This window comes from Drosophila simulans, chromosome 3L, assembly GCF_016746395.2.
Source record: "Drosophila simulans strain w501 chromosome 3L, Prin_Dsim_3.1, whole genome shotgun sequence".
Taxonomy (NCBI): Eukaryota; Metazoa; Arthropoda; class Insecta; order Diptera; family Drosophilidae; genus Drosophila; species Drosophila simulans.
In genome coordinates this window covers 6,073,252-6,091,404 of record NC_052522.2, presented here as the reverse complement: position 1 = coordinate 6,091,404, position 18,153 = coordinate 6,073,252, and the positions used below count along the sequence as shown (strand labels likewise).

The 18,153-nt window shown below is 49.2% G+C and overlaps 6 protein-coding genes across 8 annotated transcripts; 3 read left to right on the top strand and 3 right to left on the bottom strand.

Moving 5' to 3' along the window:
- Window positions 1–4: 4 nt before the first annotated feature.
- On the bottom strand, window positions 5–2,604 carry LOC6736999 (zinc finger protein 14). Its single transcript, XM_002083810.4, has 2 exons — window positions 1,173–2,604; window positions 5–1,114 (listed from the first exon to the last, which is right to left on the bottom strand). The coding sequence occupies exons 1-2, from the start codon at window positions 2,490–2,492 to the stop codon at window positions 386–388; spliced, it is 2,049 nt and encodes a 682-aa protein (XP_002083846.2). The 5' UTR covers window positions 2,493–2,604; the 3' UTR covers window positions 5–385.
- Window positions 2,605–3,149: 545 nt separating this feature from the next.
- On the top strand, window positions 3,150–6,210 carry LOC6736998 (zinc finger protein 184). The gene is made up of 2 exons (XM_002083809.4): window positions 3,150–4,255; window positions 4,314–6,210. Exons 1-2 carry the CDS (start codon window positions 3,310–3,312, stop codon window positions 5,903–5,905), a joined length of 2,538 nt encoding a protein of 845 aa, XP_002083845.2. The 5' UTR covers window positions 3,150–3,309; the 3' UTR covers window positions 5,906–6,210.
- Window positions 6,211–6,303: 93 nt separating this feature from the next.
- Window positions 6,304–6,989, bottom strand: LOC6736997. The gene is made up of 3 exons (XM_016170943.3): window positions 6,972–6,989; window positions 6,634–6,901; window positions 6,304–6,574 (listed from the first exon to the last, which is right to left on the bottom strand). Exons 2-3 carry the CDS (start codon window positions 6,874–6,876, stop codon window positions 6,512–6,514), a joined length of 306 nt encoding a protein of 101 aa, XP_016030621.1. The 5' UTR covers window positions 6,877–6,901; window positions 6,972–6,989; the 3' UTR covers window positions 6,304–6,511.
- Window positions 6,990–7,131: 142 nt separating this feature from the next.
- On the top strand, window positions 7,132–10,116 carry LOC6736996 (zinc finger protein 182). Its single transcript, XM_002083807.4, has 2 exons — window positions 7,132–8,344; window positions 8,404–10,116. The coding sequence occupies exons 1-2, from the start codon at window positions 7,474–7,476 to the stop codon at window positions 9,855–9,857; spliced, it is 2,325 nt and encodes a 774-aa protein (XP_002083843.1). The 5' UTR covers window positions 7,132–7,473; the 3' UTR covers window positions 9,858–10,116.
- Window positions 10,117–10,285: 169 nt separating this feature from the next.
- LOC6736995 (zinc finger protein 85) lies at window positions 10,286–13,607 on the top strand. The gene is made up of 3 exons (XM_002083806.4): window positions 10,286–11,440; window positions 11,495–12,108; window positions 12,174–13,607. Exons 1-3 carry the CDS (start codon window positions 10,522–10,524, stop codon window positions 13,230–13,232), a joined length of 2,592 nt encoding a protein of 863 aa, XP_002083842.1. The 5' UTR covers window positions 10,286–10,521; the 3' UTR covers window positions 13,233–13,607.
- Window positions 13,343–18,060, bottom strand: LOC6736994 (E3 ubiquitin-protein ligase SHPRH). Of its 3 annotated transcripts, XM_002083805.3 has the most exons (10): window positions 17,829–18,060; window positions 16,618–17,774; window positions 15,836–16,551; window positions 15,215–15,770; window positions 14,987–15,161; window positions 14,541–14,926; window positions 14,365–14,480; window positions 14,076–14,307; window positions 13,857–14,017; window positions 13,343–13,800 (listed from the first exon to the last, which is right to left on the bottom strand). In XM_002083805.3, exons 1-10 carry the CDS (start codon window positions 17,977–17,979, stop codon window positions 13,638–13,640), a joined length of 3,813 nt encoding a protein of 1,270 aa, XP_002083841.2. In that variant the 5' UTR covers window positions 17,980–18,060; the 3' UTR covers window positions 13,343–13,637. The 3 variants fall into 3 exon arrangements, with proteins under 3 accessions (XP_002083841.2, XP_016030619.1, XP_016030620.1); XM_016170941.3 differs by lacking the exons at window positions 16,618–17,774; window positions 17,829–18,060 and having other exon boundaries at window positions 15,215–15,724; window positions 15,836–15,954; XM_016170942.2 differs by lacking the exons at window positions 13,343–13,800; window positions 13,857–14,017; window positions 14,076–14,307; ... (1 more) ...; window positions 14,541–14,926; window positions 14,987–15,161 and having other exon boundaries at window positions 15,541–15,724.
- Window positions 18,061–18,153: the final 93 nt, after the last annotated feature.

Here is an 18,153-nt window from a genome sequence, read left to right as displayed (position 1 = left end):
TTGAATCTAATCATTATCATCCATCCATCACTCCATCTATCATATAAACGGCCGGACATCGCGGAGTGCAGCCATTTGAGCCCGGTTCCGGCTGTTTGCAATCATTTGACGACATTAAGACACTCTCTCATCAAAATAACAAGCAAGTGAAAGTAAAAATAAAAAAAAAATTGAAAAACTAGAAACATTTGTTTGTATTTCTAACGAATTTTTTTTAACAAGTTTTGCTCCGCAAAACCATTAGTTATTCCAAAGTTTGCCATTTTGGTCAAGTTTATTTAAAAACTTAGAACTAGGATAACAATAGTTAAATATTAACCAACAATAAAAATTTCTACTCTTAGGGGAAGTCTCTTGCCCTATGTAATCCTAAACTATTCGCCAATTAAGGTTCCTCCTTTAAGTCAGGACCAGTTTGGCCAGCTGCCGCTGCCTCATACTGTTCGTAGGTGTTTTGCTGCTTCTCCAGTGCCCCTTGGGACACCAAATCCTTGAGCTCCTCCTTGGCGATCTTCACAATTTCCTGCCGTAGAGCCTCAGTCTTTTCTCTACACTCAGCTCTCTCCCCCAGGCACTTTGGCGGCTTTTCGTCATGGACTTTTTGGTGACGGATGAGCGCCGCTACTTGGCGAAAGCGATTGCCGCAAGTCTTACACTCGAAGGGCTTTTCGCCAGTGTGTATCCACTCGTGTTGCTTCAAGGATTGAGAGTTGGCAAAGCGACGGGAGCAGAAACGGCACTCAAAGTCCTTGACTTTTTCGTGGACGCTCTTGTAGTGGCGCTTCATGTTGCCTATATTCTTGAATCCCTGACTGCAGCTGGGACAAAAGTGCATACCCTCCTTCTGAACAGACTGAATCTGGTCTGTGGGATTCACTACGGTCCCTGCCAGTAGGCCGAAATCCACTTGCTCTACGCGGCGGGGATTCTTAGGAATGCTGGCTACGGATTCGGCAAACACCTTCAGCAGCTGATCCGAGTCCCCTTGACTGTCACTGGCGTCGCTATTTACTTGCCGCTGTTTAAAACTTTCCAGAGCCTTTTCCACGCTCTTCTCATGAATCTTGAGGTGCTTGTTGAGACTCTGCGTATGCAGGAACTTTTTGTAACAAATCTGCGAGGCGAAAACAAGTCAGACTTTGGTAACAAGGATATACTAGTATTTCCCTTACCTTGCATTCGCATAGCTTCTCACCAGTGTGCGCCATCTCGTGTATTTTGCAGGAGTACGCTTTCCCGAACGTCTTTCCACAGTACTGGCAAGCAAAATCCCGGATTTTCTCATGCACGATCTTAACGTGGCTCTCTAGCAACCGCTTAGTGTGGGTGGCATAGTCGCAGATGCGGCACTTAAACTGGTTCTGCTGGGTGTGGATCAGAATGTGCGTGCTCCATTCCTGGCGGGTGGTCTTTCTCACTCCGCAGTACTGACACACGTAGTTCTTGATGCCAGCATGCCGGAGAAGATGATTCTTTAGGGCACTGTTGATGCAAAAGCCCTTGCCGCAAATGGTACACGGATAGGGGAACTCTTCGCCCGTGTGCGTGTACATGTGTTTCTTCATAGCCATCGGACAACGAAAAACCGCGCCGCATTCCTTGCAAGACTGTTCACCCCGCGGAGCACTAACCCTCGTCTGGTTGTGAACCTTCTTCAAGTGGATGGTCAGCAGACGGAGACGGGAAAAAACAAATTGACAGCCCTCCACGGTGCAGGGAATCGCATCCTTCTTCTTGGAGTGCGCATAGTCTAAGTGCAAACGCAGTGCACCGGCTGTGATGAAGCCCTTGCGGCAACTTTCCTCCTGACACTGAAACGGCAACAGGTCATTGTGGTGCTTCATGTGCTCCTCGAACTTTGATTGCTTTTTGAACTTTTGCTGGCAGATGGAACAGCTCATAAGGCGATGCAGTTTTCGCTTGTCGTTCGGAATCTGTCGCTGCTCCATGGCCTGCTCGTCATCGTTGGTGAACCCTTCCGACGCCATTTTCTTCTCCTCCAGTCCGTTGTGCTCTGCACTGGAGAAATCCTCCTCGCTTTGGTCCCTTGGATGCTCCTCTAGTTCCTTGTCAACCTTTTCCAGCATCTTGAACACATCCTCCTCGTTGTCAATCATCTCTAGTTTGTTATTCAGCAGGGGATCGAAACTGGCCGGCTCCTCTGTCCTTTCAGGTGCCTCAGAATCATCAGCTATAGATTCGAATACACCCATGGACATATTCCTCTGGCTGGTCACCATTTCCTTAAGACGTTTAATGGATCCTGCGCATAGTTCGCGGAAGTCGTGCAGGTCGTTCAGCTTGGTGAAACATTTGGTGCACAGGTTTCTCGGGAAACCGTCGTTCTGATCCGCATCAAACGAAGTGCAAGCCCTGAGTTTCTGGAACAGATCTGGAACCACGAAGAGATCGTGTCCACCACCATGCTCCAGGTGTACAAGGCAGGTGAGACAAAGCGATTGGACGGAGTACTGGAGCTCCCTAGTGCCCATTTCTTTCAACTCTCGGGGAGATCACAATCGAAGCTTCAAAACAAATTTGTTCCAGTGTGACAGGCAGTCTGACCGTTTCGCTATGTCATTAACCCATTTCGGTGTAGTGGGGTGCCTAGTAAACAGCATACTTGGATTCTTTTATTTTATATAAACTTGTTTAAATTGAAGTGCTTTTTAGAAAGACCATGCGTGTGCCTAGTTAAAATACATTTATTTATATTAATTTATTTTTGACTTTAACTCGATATAGAAATGTAGTACGTTAATTTCGTATCTATTTTCTTGATGCCCAGTTTGTATATTTTTAACATCAGTTAGTATTCATAAAATTCGTTGCTTCTTATTAAACAAAAAATTGTTTTACCTTTTTTCTGTATATACATACCAATATCTATATATTTTAAGTTCATTTTCGTTGCTGTTAGTTAGTGCTCAGCTTGTAAAATATTCTTAAAAGACCCTGAAATATTACTTGAAGTATACGAACAATATCTATTTAGTTAAATTAATTATTTTGTTTGTTTTTATTTTTTTTATTTATATACTATAGTTATTGCAACCTAATTAGAATTGCAAATAAGAAGGTAAGAAAAAACATCGGTTGTCCAGCCCTGGAACGCATAACAACTAGGCACTCGGGCGAGTAACTCGCTGGCAGAAGTACTTGCTTATTGCCCACTCGCCCGATTGCCAGTCGACGAGTATACAATTTTTTCTGTGTCAATATTATTTTATTGCTTACTGACCGGAGAGAGACGCAAAAAGCTATAGAAAACCGCCCCGATCCGCAGTGCCGATTGCGATTGAAAGCAAGATGAACGAGGGCAGGCAGTACTCGATCCACAGCCTGTGCAGGATTTGTCTGAACCACCTGCAGAACGACGCCGCCTACGATTTGTATCTGGTGCCAGGTCTTTCGAAGAAGCTATGCTTCTGCACATCCTTGTCCGTGGAGCAGAACGACGGCTTCCCGAAGAACCTGTGCACTCTGTGCTACACCAAGCTGAACGAGCTGCACGACTTTCAGAAGCAGTGCGTCGATTCCGTGCAAAAGTTCCAGGATCTGGTGGCCAGCAATGTCTTCGCCTGCCAGAGCAGCTTCGACGTCTTCGATCCCAACGTTGCCGTGCAGGACTACCCGGCCGAGGAAGAGGACCACGTCAACTATGATCCGCTGCTGAACCACAAGATGGAGTTGATCGAGAACGAGGAGGATGTCTTTAAGATGCTGGAGCACGTCGACAAAGAAGCCGAGGAGGTGGAGAAGGAGGCCAAGGTAGAGGAGGATGACGGGGGCAACGTTTCCGTCAAGATGTTCGACGACGACTCCTCCATCGAGAGCGGCAATGACAACGACCACGATCTGGACTTCGAGCCAAACAGCAGCGATGATGACATTCCGCTGGCCCAGCGCATGAGGGGACCAGCTACCGGATCAGGATCCCAGCAGGACCGTTTTAGCAACCTAGACAAACCCAAGCCGAGGCCTCGGGGACGGCCCAAAAAGATAAAACCGCCTCCGCCAGAGGAGGAGGACTTGAGCGACTCATCCTCCGAATCAGATGACTCCGAAGACGGCACATCGCGGGGCGACAAACCGAAGAGGAAGCGCATTCCCATGGAGGAACGCCACCTGCACCGCATCATCGACTGCCACATTTGCCACCAGAAGTTCAAGAAGGCCATCCGCTACGAGGAGCACATGAAGTACCACAACGACCTGCTGCCCTTCCAATGCAAGGTGGAGACCTGCAAGAAAGGTATAACGCGGGCTTAATAAATATAAGTATCCGATCTCTATGACATCCCACCTTTCAGGTTTCACCACCGCCAATGGGCTGCGCATTCACATCGACCACGCCCACACAGAGCTGTCCGAGGTTCACGCCTGCATCGCCGAGGGCTGCGGCAAGACCTTCCCGCGCGTCCGCCTGCTCACCTTCCACATGAAGAAGGTGCACGGCATCACCAAGGCGGCTGCTCCGCTTCGAGATTTCCCCTGCACAGAATGCGACACCGTATTCCGCTGCCCCACAGCACTCAAGAAGCACATGTATAAGCACACGGGCGAGGAGCTTCCGTATCCTTGCAATATCTGCGGCAAGCGTTTTGTAATCAATAGTGCATTAAGGGATCACCTTATGCGGCACGCGGGCATCAAGAACCATGTGTGCCCGTACTGCGGGGTGGGCAAGACGACGCGCCAGGAATGGAACGCGCACATCCTCACGCACACCAAGGAGAAGAAGTTCAAGTGCCGGCAGTGCGACCATGCCTCGCACAACAAACAGGCGTTGTCCAATCATGTAAAGGTGGTGCACGAGAAGCGCAAGGACTTTGCCTGCCAGTACTGCGGAAAGACCTTCGGCAAGTCGCACGCCTGCAAGGTGCACGAGAGGAGTCACACGGGGGAGAAGTGCTGCGAGTGCAAGATCTGCGGCAAGATATTCCTCTGCGAGAAGAGCCTCACCAAGCATTTGAAGACGCACGAGAAAAGGGATCTGCCGCCGGCGGAGCCTCTTCGCCAGCAGCTTAACATTCCCATGCCCGGCCAAATGTCCGTACCGATGCCGGGCCAGATGCCGATGCAGATGCAGTCGGACGGTTTGGTGCCAATGGACCCCAGCCAGATGCCCAGTGAGGACATGCTGAAGGCCTGCGGCGGCGGGACCGCTGCAATGCCTCCCAAACCGAAGAACTCGCGACGCGTCCAGCGGGTGGACATTTCACAGCTGGCGGGCACTGCTGTGAATCCAATACCTTCCGTCTCGGTGCCCTCGTGGTCGCCGCAGGTGAACTTCACCAAGAAGGAAGGCCAGCACATCTGTCCAGGCTGTGGGCGTGGCTTCAATAACATTGGAAACATGAAACTTCACTACAAAATCATCCACGAAAAGGTCAAGGACTTTGCCTGTCGCTTCTGCCCGAAGAGATTCTCCAAGGCACAGATTCTGCGGCACCACGAATGGATCCACACGGGCGAGAAGCCCTTCGAGTGCAAGATTTGCGGCAAGCACTTCCGCCAGGAGACGGCACTCAAGAAACACATCAAGACGCACGAGAAGCCGAACCGGAGACACGTGCCCGAGCGCAGTGCGCCCACTCAGATCACGTTCCGCAAGCTGGAGCCGGACGCCGAGCCGCGTAACTTTGACCAGTACCAGGATCCGGCGGTGGAGCGGGCAGCGGCCACCGCTGAGCTGCTGGCGCACCAGCTGGAGGAGAACGAGGCCAAGCGGAAGGCGGAAATCGAGCGGCAGAAGATCGCGGCGGCGGCCTGCGAACAGCTGACGAAGCTGCAGCAGCAGCAGGAGATCATCAAGGCGACCACCTCGTACGATGGCTACTATGCGCAGAAAGCGCAATCCGAGGGCACCAGCCTGGATGCCCTGAAGATCGACCACGTCTAGGCAGCAGGATTGGCTCTACTTTACTAGCATATATGCATAACCTAGCCACATCCATATGTATCCACTTCCAATGCAGCTGCGCCACTGTCCGGAAAAGTTGTAGGCATGCCTCGAATTGCTCTCTAGCTGGATCAGATTGTAGGTTTATAGGCACTCCAGATTATCCGAGTGCATATTACAATATGAACACTTCATACTTTTTACGTACTACGTTTATACATACATGCAATATATGTATTATTTTGTTTTTCGTGTAATGTCTCCCGTGCTTACTTAGAGTAATGGATTAAAAGTAATATTCATAACGCCATTGGAGTTTCCATCTGGTGGGCGGGACTAAGAGACCACTTTTGCAATACCAGTGATTTTTTAAAAATATATATTGATAGCAATAAACCGTTTTTTTAGCCCGCACGAACTTTAATCAAACCTTAATTTAAATAAAAATAAGTCCTTTTTAGCTGAAATCCATCTGGATGGTTATGCTGAATTTTATTTTATATATTCCGTTCTTTAAATTTAGACAAATAAAGATGATAATTGATTTTTAATCGAATATTAAGAAACATTTTGGTGAACATTTTGGGGTTTTTACTGGAAAAGTTTCTATTCTTCATCCAAGTCGAAATCCTCAGAGGATCCTTCATTGTCTGAAGGACTATTTGACCCCTAAAACAAATCGGGTTATCTTATGTAATACTTCTTCAAAACTTAGTTGGTGACTTAACTGTTGGGGTTTTACCGCCCTTCTGATTCAAATCCATCAGACTTAAGATAATTGTCTTAGCTGCCTTCCTGTTTTTGTTGGCATTCACCAATGCTATCCTCTGCTTCTCCATGGCCTCCTCCAACTCTGCGATCTCCCGCTTAAGCCTATTTCTTCTATTCCCGGCATTTTGTAGTGCCAGTTCCGTGTTCAATACTTTAACTTCGGCTTCGAGAGCTTGTACTTCCTTGTCTGGTTGCTCCATTTTTATTGGTAAACGTCTTACTCAGCTTGACAAGTGAGAATAAAGCTGCTATAGAAACGATTCATAGAAACATACAACCTTATTTATTGACATACCAACAATTTAATGAATTTTAAAAGTCCTTATAATAATTTATTTTTGTTTAAAAATGTATTTAATATTCCAACAAAAGCAGTTATATTTTTTATTTTAAATTCTCAGACTCTTTGTATTGATCTAGTGCTAGTATTGTGCTCGTAGCTGTCAGGCAGTCACTCGACTGTGTGACTTGACTGCGAATACACACACTCGCTGGGTCTAATACGCCCATCGTACCCTCTCCGCTGCGCATATGCATGTGCATGGGAAAAACAAAACAAAACGCCTGAGTGTGTGTGGCGAGTGCTAGAGCTGCGCAGTTTTTCAGCGAGTGTACTCGTCGCGTGCGGGCAATCGATAACCCGAATTGCTGACGAGCGCACACACACACGCACACGCGAGTACACACAAATGTGTGTTGTATTGGATTTTTTTCTCGGCGAAAGAACATTTCGAATTGCTGTGGTTTTCGCGATTTCTGGCTTTCGGGATCGTCCAGCATCGAATTGAGTGTCCAAAATGAATGAGGGGAGCCAGTACTCCATCCACACGGTGTGCCGCACCTGCCTGTCCGCGGTGGACGACTCGGCGGCCTACGATCTGTTCCGAGTGCCCGGTCTGGCCAAAAAGCTGTGCGTGTGCACCTCCTTGTCCGTGGAGCAGGCGGATGGCTTCCCTAAGAACCTGTGCACCGTCTGCTTCTCCAAGCTGAACGACCTACACGACTTTCAGAAGCAGTGCGTCGATTCCGTTCAAAAGTTCCAGGATCTGGTGGCCAGCAACGCCTTCGCCTGCCAAACAAACTTCGATGTCCTGGACACCAGTGCCGCCGTGGCGGATCTGCCGGGCGAGGAGGAGGACAACGTGCACTTCGATCCGCTGCTCAACTCCAAAATCGAGATCATTGAGAACGAGGAGGAAGTCTTCAAGATGCTCGAGTCCGTCGAAAAGGAGGTGGAAGAGGTGGAGATGGAGATGGAACAGCCGTTTGGCCGAGTATCTCAGGATGACTCCTTTGAGAGCGGCAACGACAACGACCTCGACGAAGACTTCCAAATCAGTAGTGACGACGACATTCCACTGGCCCAGCGCAGCCGGCGTGGAGCCACCCGTGGTTCTAAGGCGAAGGGCAAGCCGAGGTCGGCTGCCAAGAGACAGGAGGAGGAGGAGGATGAGTCCGAGGAGACAAGCTCATCAGACGACTCCGATGGCAATCCCAAGGACAAGCCCAAACGCAAGAGGATTCCAGCTACGGAACGGGATCGCCACCGCCTGATTGACTGCCACATCTGCCACCAGAAGTTCAAGAAGGCGATTCGCTACGAGGAGCACATGAAGCATCACAACGACTTGCTACCCTTCCAGTGCACCGTCGAGAGTTGCCGAAAGGGTAAACTCCGCATGCAGATCATCGAGAAGTAGATTTATGTGATTATTTTCCAATTCCAGGCTTTACCACCGCCAATGGACTGCGCGTCCATGTGGAGCACGCCCACACGGAGACATCGGCCATGCATCCGTGCACCTACGAGGGCTGCAACAAGTCCTTTGCCCGGCCCGTGCTGCTCAGCTTCCACATGAAACGCGTGCACAAGGTGGACACCCCGCAGAGGGACTTCCCCTGCACGGAGTGCGAGAAGGTCTTCCGCTGCCCCACTGCCCTCAAGAAGCACATGTACAAGCACACGGGCGAGGAGCTGCCCTTCGCCTGTGAAATTTGCGGCAAGCGCTTCCCCATCAATAGTGTGCTGCGCGACCATCTGCTGCGCCATGCGGGCATCAAGAACCATGTGTGCCCGTACTGCGGAGTGGGCAAGACGACGCGCCAGGAGTGGAACAAGCACATCCTCACCCACACGAAGGAGAAGAAGTACGAGTGCCGGCAGTGCGACCACGCCTCCCACAACAAACAGGCGCTGGCCAACCACGTGAAGGTGGTGCACGAGAAGCGCAAGGACTTTGCCTGCCAGTACTGCGGAAAGACCTTTGGCAAGTCACACGCCTGCAAGATTCACGAGCGAAGTCATACCGGCGAAAAGTGCTGCGAGTGCAAGATCTGCGGCAAGGTGTTCCTCTTCGAGAAGGGCCTTACCAAGCATTTGAAAACGCACGAGAAGCGTGATCTGCCCAAGACACAGGGGGCCAATGCCTTAATGGGCGACGGGGCCAGTGGATCCTCGACAATAGCCAAGCCCAGTCCGCACCTGCGTGGTCGCGTCGAGCGGGTGGACATTGCCCAGCTGGCTGGAACGGTGGCCAACCCAATTCCATCGGTCAACCTGCCCTCGTGGTCGCCGCAAGTGAACTTCACCAAGAAGGAGGGGCAGCACATCTGCCCGGATTGCGGCAAGGGCTTCAATCACGTGAGCAACATGAAGCTGCACTACAAGGTGGTGCACCAAAAGGTCAAAGACTTCTGCTGCCGCTTCTGCCCGAAGAGATTCGCCAAGAAGCAGTACCTGCGGCACCACGAGTACATACACACTGGCGAAAAGCCCTACGAGTGCAAGGTGTGCGGCAAGCATTTCCGGCAGGAGCAGGTGCTCAAGACGCATATGAAGGTGCACGACAAGCCGCCCCGTCCGCCCGGCAAGCCCAAGGAGCCGGCTGGTCCCAAGGCGGAGTCCAGCACCGCGGTGAAGCGCCAGCAGCCGAAGAACTTTGAGCAGTACCAGGATCCGGCGGCGGAAAGGGCAGCGGCCACCGCCGAGCTGCTGGCCTACCAGATCGAGGAGAACGAGGCCAAGCGGAAGGCGGAGGCGGAGCTCCGGAAGATCCAGGAGGCTGCCTTCGAGCAGCTAAACAAGCTGCAGAAGCAGACGAACACGTACGACGGCTTCTACGCGCAGAAAGCGGAGGCGGAGGGCACCTCGGTGGACGCACTGAAGTTGGACCATGTGTGAGCGGCAGAATCAAATGGAAATGTTTGCGAGCAAACCCAACCTGTCTACGCCTCCGTTTCCGATCCTTTCATTATGTGTTTCTATGAAGGACATATGAGTTATAGGTCTCTAAGGTTTACCAACTAGTTTTCGTCACTTTGCAATCATAATTTGATCTTTTATTGTATTTAAACCCCCCTTTAAACTTCTTAAGTTTGTACTTTACTAATTGTATTCATTTAACAATGATTTAATATAATAAACAGTAATAAGTATTGAACATTTAAATTTCAAATTCTCTCCAGTGCTGGTAAGCGGGTATTGTTGGTAAACAAGACAGAGGTGAGCCGTAGTGCAGCCAACTCGACTTTTTTTTAGCTACATTCCACTAGCCATGCAACTTGTATGAAACATATATAAAACTATATTTTTAATTTCAGCTAATACATATATTTATAGAAAATCACACTCAAAACGGCACACATTTTTAGAACATTTACAATTAATTATTGATGCTATCCATATTTCAAGCCAGTTTAATAATTTAGCTTTTAAATAGCTGTTTGTACTTGGCATTACTGTGAGGTATTTTTTGGTATTTGTTTTGGTTCGTCTGACGCGTAAAGTTTTTCTCGGCTTAATATTCCGCGGATTTGGCCAGCAGATTCCCCCTGGAACAGGCATCATGGAGGAGGAGGCCGAGGCAGCCCAGTACTCGGTGCACGCGGTGTGTCGCATCTGCCTGAATCGCCTGCCAGAGAATGGCGGCGGCGCAGGATCCTTTGACCTGTTCCTGATCCCCGGATTGGCCAAGAAGCTGTGTGTCTGCACTTCGCTGGCCGTGGAGCAGTCGGATGGCTTCCCCAAGTGTCTGTGCGCGCCGTGCTTCAGCCGGCTGGACGATCTGCATGAGTTCCAAAAGCTGTGCGTGGACTCGGTGCAAAAGTTCCAGGACATGGTGGCCAGGAACGTCTTTTGCCCGCCAGCGAGTGCGCAGATGAAGAACTTTGATTTGCTCAACGTGGCGGGGAACGAGACTGAGCTGGTGGGGCAGGACGAGGAGGATCGCATCAACTTCGATCCGCTACTGGACCACAAAATGGAGATGATCGAGAACGAGGAGGATGTGTTCAAGATGTTGGAGCACGTGGACAAGGAGGCCGAGCAGGTGGAGAAGGAAGTGAAGCAAGATGAATTGGACGCTGCCGATCTGATGACCATCTTTGCCGCGGAATCCTCGGAGGAGAGCGAAGAAGACTTTGACCAAGATGTGGACTTTGAGCCCAACAGTAGCGATGGTGACGATGATGTGCCTTTGGCCCAGCGCTTGCGGGATAATTCGCGGATGATACCAAAAGCAAAGGCAGCTGTAATTAAGGAGGAGGACCAAGAGTTCCCATCAGGCTCCGAGGAGGAGGACGAGGACGGAGAGAAGTCAAAGAGCCGGCGCAAGAGGATTCCGCCTGGCGAACGCCACTTGCACCGCATCATCGACTGCCACATTTGCCACCAAAAGTTCAAGAAGGCCATCCGCTATGAGGAGCACATGAAGCACCACAACGATCTCCTGCCCTTCCAGTGCAAAGTGGAAACCTGCAGGAAAGGTGTGTAATGATGGCTCCAAATCGCATTCTCGTTTTAACCACATGCATTTGCAGGTTTCACCACCGCTGGAGGATTACGACTTCACATCGACCACGCCCACACGGAGCTATCCGAGGTGCACTCCTGCAATGTCGATGGCTGCGGCAAGACCTTTCCGCGCATACGCCTACTCACCTTTCACATGAAGAAGATGCACGGCATCACCAAGGCAGCGGCGCCTCCACGGGATTACCCTTGCACCGAGTGCGAGAAGGTATTCCGCTGTCCCATGGCGCTCAAGAAGCACATGTACAAGCACGACGGCAAGGAGCTGCCATTCCCCTGTAACATCTGCGGCAAAAGGTTCGTGATCAATAGTGCTCTAAAGGATCATCTGATGCGGCACGCGGGCATTAAGAACTACGTGTGTCCGTACTGTGGGGTGGGAAAAACCACCAGGCAGGAATGGAACACGCACATACTGACGCATACCCAGGAGAAGAAGTTCAAGTGCCACATATGCGAGCACGCCTCGCACAACAAGCAGAGTCTGGCCAACCACATTAAGATCGTGCACGAGAAGATCAAAAACTATGCGTGTCAATACTGTGGAAAGACCTTTGGCAAGTCACACGCCTGCAAGATCCACGAGATGACGCACACGGGGGAAAAGCGCTGCGAGTGCAAGGTAAGGGTAGAAAGATCTTTTAAGCCAGCATCCTCATTGCAACGTTTTGTTTTTAATATTCTTAGGTCTGTGGGAAGAAGTTTCTCTATCCTAAGAGTCTGACCAAGCACTTGAAGACTCATGAGAAGCGCGTGCTTCGTGCTATTGAGACCTACCGCCAGCGGCAGGTGGAAATGGGCGAGACGCCTGGTGAACAGTTCGACAATCCACCCGCGCCACCAGTTGAAGGGGAATCCATTGAGCCGATCATGTCCCGAAACGCTGCTGACGAATTGCTCAAGGTGTGTGCCGAATCCGTGGCCACCATTCCCAAAGATCCACGTCGCGTACAACGAGTGGATCTGGCACAGTTGGCTGGCACTGCTGTGAATCCCATACCCTCTGTTTCAGTGCCGTCATGGTCGCCGCAGGTGAACTTTACCAAGAAGGAGGGCAAACATATCTGCCCCGGTTGTGGTCAGGGATTCAACAATATCGGAAACATGAAGCGGCACTATAAGATCATACACGAAAAGGTCAAAGATTTTGCCTGCCGCTTTTGCCCCAAAAGATTCGCAAAGGCCCAAACGTTGAGGCATCACGAGTGGATTCATACGGGCGAGAAACCCTTTGAGTGCAAGACCTGCGGCACCCATTTCCGCCAGGAGACGGCGCTGAAGCGCCACCAGCGCACCCACGAGAACCGTCCACCCGTCATTTCGCCCAAGTTCTATGCCGCCCGCGAGGAGCTGGAAGAGCAGGAACGCAGCAAGCGAGAGGCGAAGCGCCAGGCGGAGGAGAAGCGGCGCGAAATTGCGGAGGCGGCCAAGGAGCAGCTATCCTCGCTGCACAAGCTGGAAAGCAGTGACCGCAGCCTGCACTCCTACGACGAGTACCAGGAGGCAGCGGCGGAGCGAGCAGCTGCATCCGCTGAACTCCAGGCGCAGCAGTTCGAAGAGAACGAGGTGAAGCGACTGGCGGAGGAGGAGCGCCGCAAGGTTCAGGAGGCTGCCTACGAGCAACTGCAGCTGTTGCAGCATCAGCAGGAGATTGACAAGGCGCAAAGCTCCTACGATGGCTACTACGCTCAGAAAGCGCATGCCGATGGCACCACTTTGGATGCTTTAAAAATCGATCATGTCTGAGATTTGGCCAGCGTTTAACGCTGTCAAAGAAGGTCAATCCTGGGTTTTTTTTGTGAAAAGCAATACCTTGTAATCCTTATGAGAAGAGTGTGTTTAAGATGGATATGATATAGTTTTAAGCAAAAAATATTCTTTAATGCAATTAAATATAATGTCCTTAATTCTAGTACAAATAAAATACTGTACATTATTCAGGAGAACACAAAATATACCTATGTGAATTCGACTTAAGTTTAATGATTCTGGTCTAAATTGAGAGTTGCTATTTGCAACATTTTCTCAATAGATGAATTGTGGCAGTTATATATTTATATATAAAGTTTGTATATTAGTAGCTTAAAAAATAAATTAGCCCTATTGAGCGCTTAACTCTAATCGGAATGTTTTGTTTTAAATTCCTTTGTTCTACTCCTCCTTGAGTATGAATAGCTTCTTAAGACTGTCTAGTGTCATGTTCTCCAGATCCCAGTGAGTCCCCAGCGTGGTCGTGTCATCGGCTGAGGTAATTAGCGATAGAATATTCTCCTCAACCGTTCCATTCACAATGAAACGATGCACCTTCGTGGGTCTAAAAGCAATCGAATTGAAACTAACAGCAAGTGCACATAAATAGCGCGCACTCACCTCTTTTGTCCAAATCGGTGAATACGACCTATGGCCTGGCGCTCGTCGCCCGGATTAAGAATGGGTTCGACGAGGAAAACATGTGTGGCTTCGATCAGGTTCAAGCCCTTTGAGCCTTTGGACAGTGGCATCAGTAGACAGGTGACATTGCTATACGGATTCTAAAGGAGGCAAAATGTTAAGCAGTGATAAATTGAAATTGAATAGCAAGCTAAATACCTTGAAATCATCAAAGTCCTTATTTGTGCACTTGTTGCGGAATTGTATGCCGTTGAGACTGAGCGCTCTGGCAATTTCAATGAGAATCGCCTGCCATTGGGAGAATACTATAATCTTTTCCTGTTCATTTTCGCCTTTAATTTTCAGCACCAATTCCACAATACTTGCAATTTTTGTAGAAAAGTCACCAATAATTGACTTATGGACACCCGGACGAACCGAGTAATACAACCTATAAGAAATACATGTTTACAAGAGGTGTCTGTAAAGGGTAATGGCAAAACCTTACTGTGGCGAATCTTGCCGACAAAGTGGACACTTTGTAACGCCGGCTCGGCCGTTCTTCCTCCTCATGCTATCCAGACAGTGCTGGCAGACAAAATGCCCGCATACCATCATCACATACTAAACCGAAAACAATAAGTCCTTAGCGTAGCAAAATTGGTTGAAATTTTGACCACTTACCCTCACGTCATCTTGCGTTTGGCAGATGGGACACGGTTTATCGGAGGAATCCTCTTTCAGATGCTTCAGGTACTTCAAACGACCGCACAGTCTCGTAAAGTTCAACTGCGATGTCTGCAGATTGTACTGATTGAACTCTAGCTGCTCGTCCAACTGGCACGCCAGTATTCTGTAGTTCGATTGCTCCTCAGGATCGTCGGTGAGGAGGATGCGCATCTTGCACATTTCCAGTTCGTCGAAAGCCTTGACCATGTACTCCACCTCGATCCAGTACTTGATTTGAAACTTGACCAAGTCCTGTAGGCAGGACAGCAAGTCCAGTTTGCTCTGGCATTCCTCTTTCCATTCACTAAAATCTTGTTTTGACCGCAGGAAGGCAAAGATAGCTATTTGGATATAGAATTAAGTTATTCCTGTTCTTCAAATATGTTTTTTCGCTTGCTTACATTTAATGAGACTTATTTCCATGCTCGGGTTTTCCAAGCCCTCAGTAGCCGTAGCCTTTTCATCCAGCTTTTTGGCAAACAGAAGACACTCAAATTGATTCAATGAATCGCGAATCAGGCACAGCCGACAAAATCGATGCTTCTTGGGTTTCACTGGCTTCTCCTTATTTGCGTCCTATTAAATTTGTGTTTATTAGACATACAAGTATATATGTATATTAAACTCACCAAAATATCTGCCAAATGACACACGGTTACGGTTTCTATAAAGTTGATTATCTCCTGGGGGAGTGAGACTCCTGTTTTGATAGCCTCACAAGCTTGCTGCATAACTCCTTTAAGGAATTCAAACTCAGCGATCAAAGTACTTTTAAGATTTTGTAGCTTATTATGCCATAAATCCATATAGTAAAGCATTCCGGCCATGGAGTTGATATTCTCAAGCTTTTCCACAGAGATGCTTTGGCGAAAGAAGTCATCCCGCACTTTGTTCCAAATAGCATCGTGAAGAGAGGTCTTGTGGTTCACCATCGTCGCCAGCAGATCCACTGTACTGCCCTCGTATCGTTTCTCCAGCTCGGAAACTTCTTCGAGATTTTCGTTGTAGCTGCTGAGTGCGCTTTCCAGCACACGTGTATTATCCTCCAAATACTTCCACTCCAGTCGGCTCATTTGAGCCTGATACCTTTTGTGCTCCAGTTCTGTTAACTTGTGCTTAGCGGGAGCCAGTGCACTTGCCTGCAGAAGGTTGTATATCGCATGAATTTGAAGCACACTATCTACACTAAATACGTAAAATGATATTTCAATTATATTTGTATCGTATGACTAATGAAAAATGAAACATACGATATATTCTGCTCGTTATACTCGTTCGCCAGCTTCAATAGGAGATTATAATACTTGATGGCTTGGGGGAAATCGTTCTTTATGAAGTATATAGCGGCCAGTCCATTGTAGGAGGATGCCCAGCTGCGCAGCTCTGTCTTACACTCGTTTTCATTGTTGGACTTCAGACGCGCCAGCAGATCCTGCGGGTGCAGGTAGTCGGTGCTGGACACATTGCTGTTGAACACGACTGGTACTGAGCAGGTCTGTCGAATGCGGAGAAAGGGCTTCAGGATGATGCGCAGCAGTTGTGGAGAGATCGACGCCAGGCAGGAGCTATTGTCTGCGTTGTGCCGGGTGTGTTTGGCCACAGCAGCAAGGAATTGCTCGTGGCACTTTAAATGCTCTTCCCGATAGTACAGGGACTCCACGTTGCTCAGCTCCAAGCGGTGAACAACTTCCGTTTGCGGCGGAATTCCCAGTTCGTGCTCCACTTTGGACTTGCAGGTACGCCACAAACTATGCTCGAGAAGTTCCAGCAGCGGCTCACACTTGTAGTTAAGCTGAAAGGCCTTGTCGACGGTTTGCCAAGCATCCGGTGGTCTACAGACTTCTGGCCGGCCCACGAACTCCAAAAGAGGAGGCAATTCATCAATTGTGCCAGTAACAGCCCAACGATTAATGGCCGGCAGCATTCTAACCATCTCGGCAGCTGCTGAAGTGTTGCTCTCGACCATCTGGGTGTGGGTAGTTTAAAAAATATTCAGTAAGCCGTTGATGCAAAAGTAAAAAATTGGCTTTACCTGCGCCTCATCCAGGCAAACGCGCCACCAGTTTACCATTAGAAGTGGGGAGTTGGGTCGCATGTACCTTTGTTGGTGGCGCATCTGGCGGTCTGACTTAAAGTCCGTCGTATGGTATATTTCGTTACGCAGAATCGTATAGTCGGTAAGCACCACATCGTATTGGGCCAGATCGAAAGGACTAACCCAGAAGGTTGAGTGTAGGCCGAAATAAAGGAGCACCTTAAGTGATGGCGATATATGCTTGTGTATCTCTTCGAACCACTGCATCTTGATGGCGTTCGGAGATACAATGATGGTGGCGCCGCTCTCTACAAGCCTTTCGCCAGACTTCACCAACTCGGACCAGCAGCTGGGACACATGTGGGGTACGTCTGATGTATCTGAAATAGTCATGCATATTTCGTGTTGCCATCGATGGCATTTGGTGCACTGCACTCGTTTGCCGTGTTTCTTGGTGCAGATGCAAAAAACCTCGTCTTTTTTACTTATACGTGCCCGCTTTAATGGCACTTCATCGGAAAACTCCTCGAGGCGTTGGTGCCAGTAATCGTTTCGGAAGGAGTCCTGTGGGCGCGGATTCATCAGCAGCATGGCCAGGAACTCCACGGTCTTGCCCAGGCCCATCTCGTCAGCAAGGATGCCACCCGGCGGCAACGAGATTTTGGGAATCTCCTCCTCGAAGGGGTAAAATTGCAAGCAGTATTTATGCTTGAAGACGCGACTTCTACCATCAATGGCATGCAGCACTATGAAGTTGGCCGGCACTTGAGTTATCTGCTGCTCCCGCCCCAGCATCCAAGATACCGTGCGCTGCTGGTACTTGCGTAGCTGAGATTGAAATCTTTTCGGCAGGTCTAGGGAACGCTCCTGTTCAACATTAATGGTCTGGCGGTGCTTTTCGTAGAGGGCGTCGTACAACTTGGTGGTTACATATGTCTTTAAAGGACGCTTGTGTTCCTTCTCCTGCTGGGCCACCTCGAACTCCAGACTGCCTCTGAAGTCCTTAAAGAAAAGGGGCAGAATTTGTTCTCCCACTTCCATCTCGATGTCACGTGCACGAACATGGGTCTGTTCATGGCAGAGCACCAGGATGCAGGAGCCCGACTCCTGCCGAATGGACATAAACTTCAGCTTTCTTGTCCGAGCATTCTGGCCTGAAATATTTTCTTATTTATAAGGGCAATTAAACAATTTCAGAGTCTACGCACATTTGTCGATGCAAATCAGAATCTCCTCTTGATGCTCAACGAGATAATCCTTGAACACCCATCGCCTCTTTCCAAAACGGAACTCCGTTGGATCCTCGGGACTTTCTGGAGGTACTTCATCCGCAATTTCGCACAAAACAACGCCATCCATTGTAAATTGCGAAACAACAATTCGGAAAAACAAATGTGCGATGACCGCCAAATCGATAGGCGATTACAAAAAAATCTTTATCGGACACCAAATGCCACACCTCCGCTGCTAACATTTAACGCTTGCAACCGGCGGATCTTAATGTTCTGGAAATCAAAAACAGAGTTATTAAAT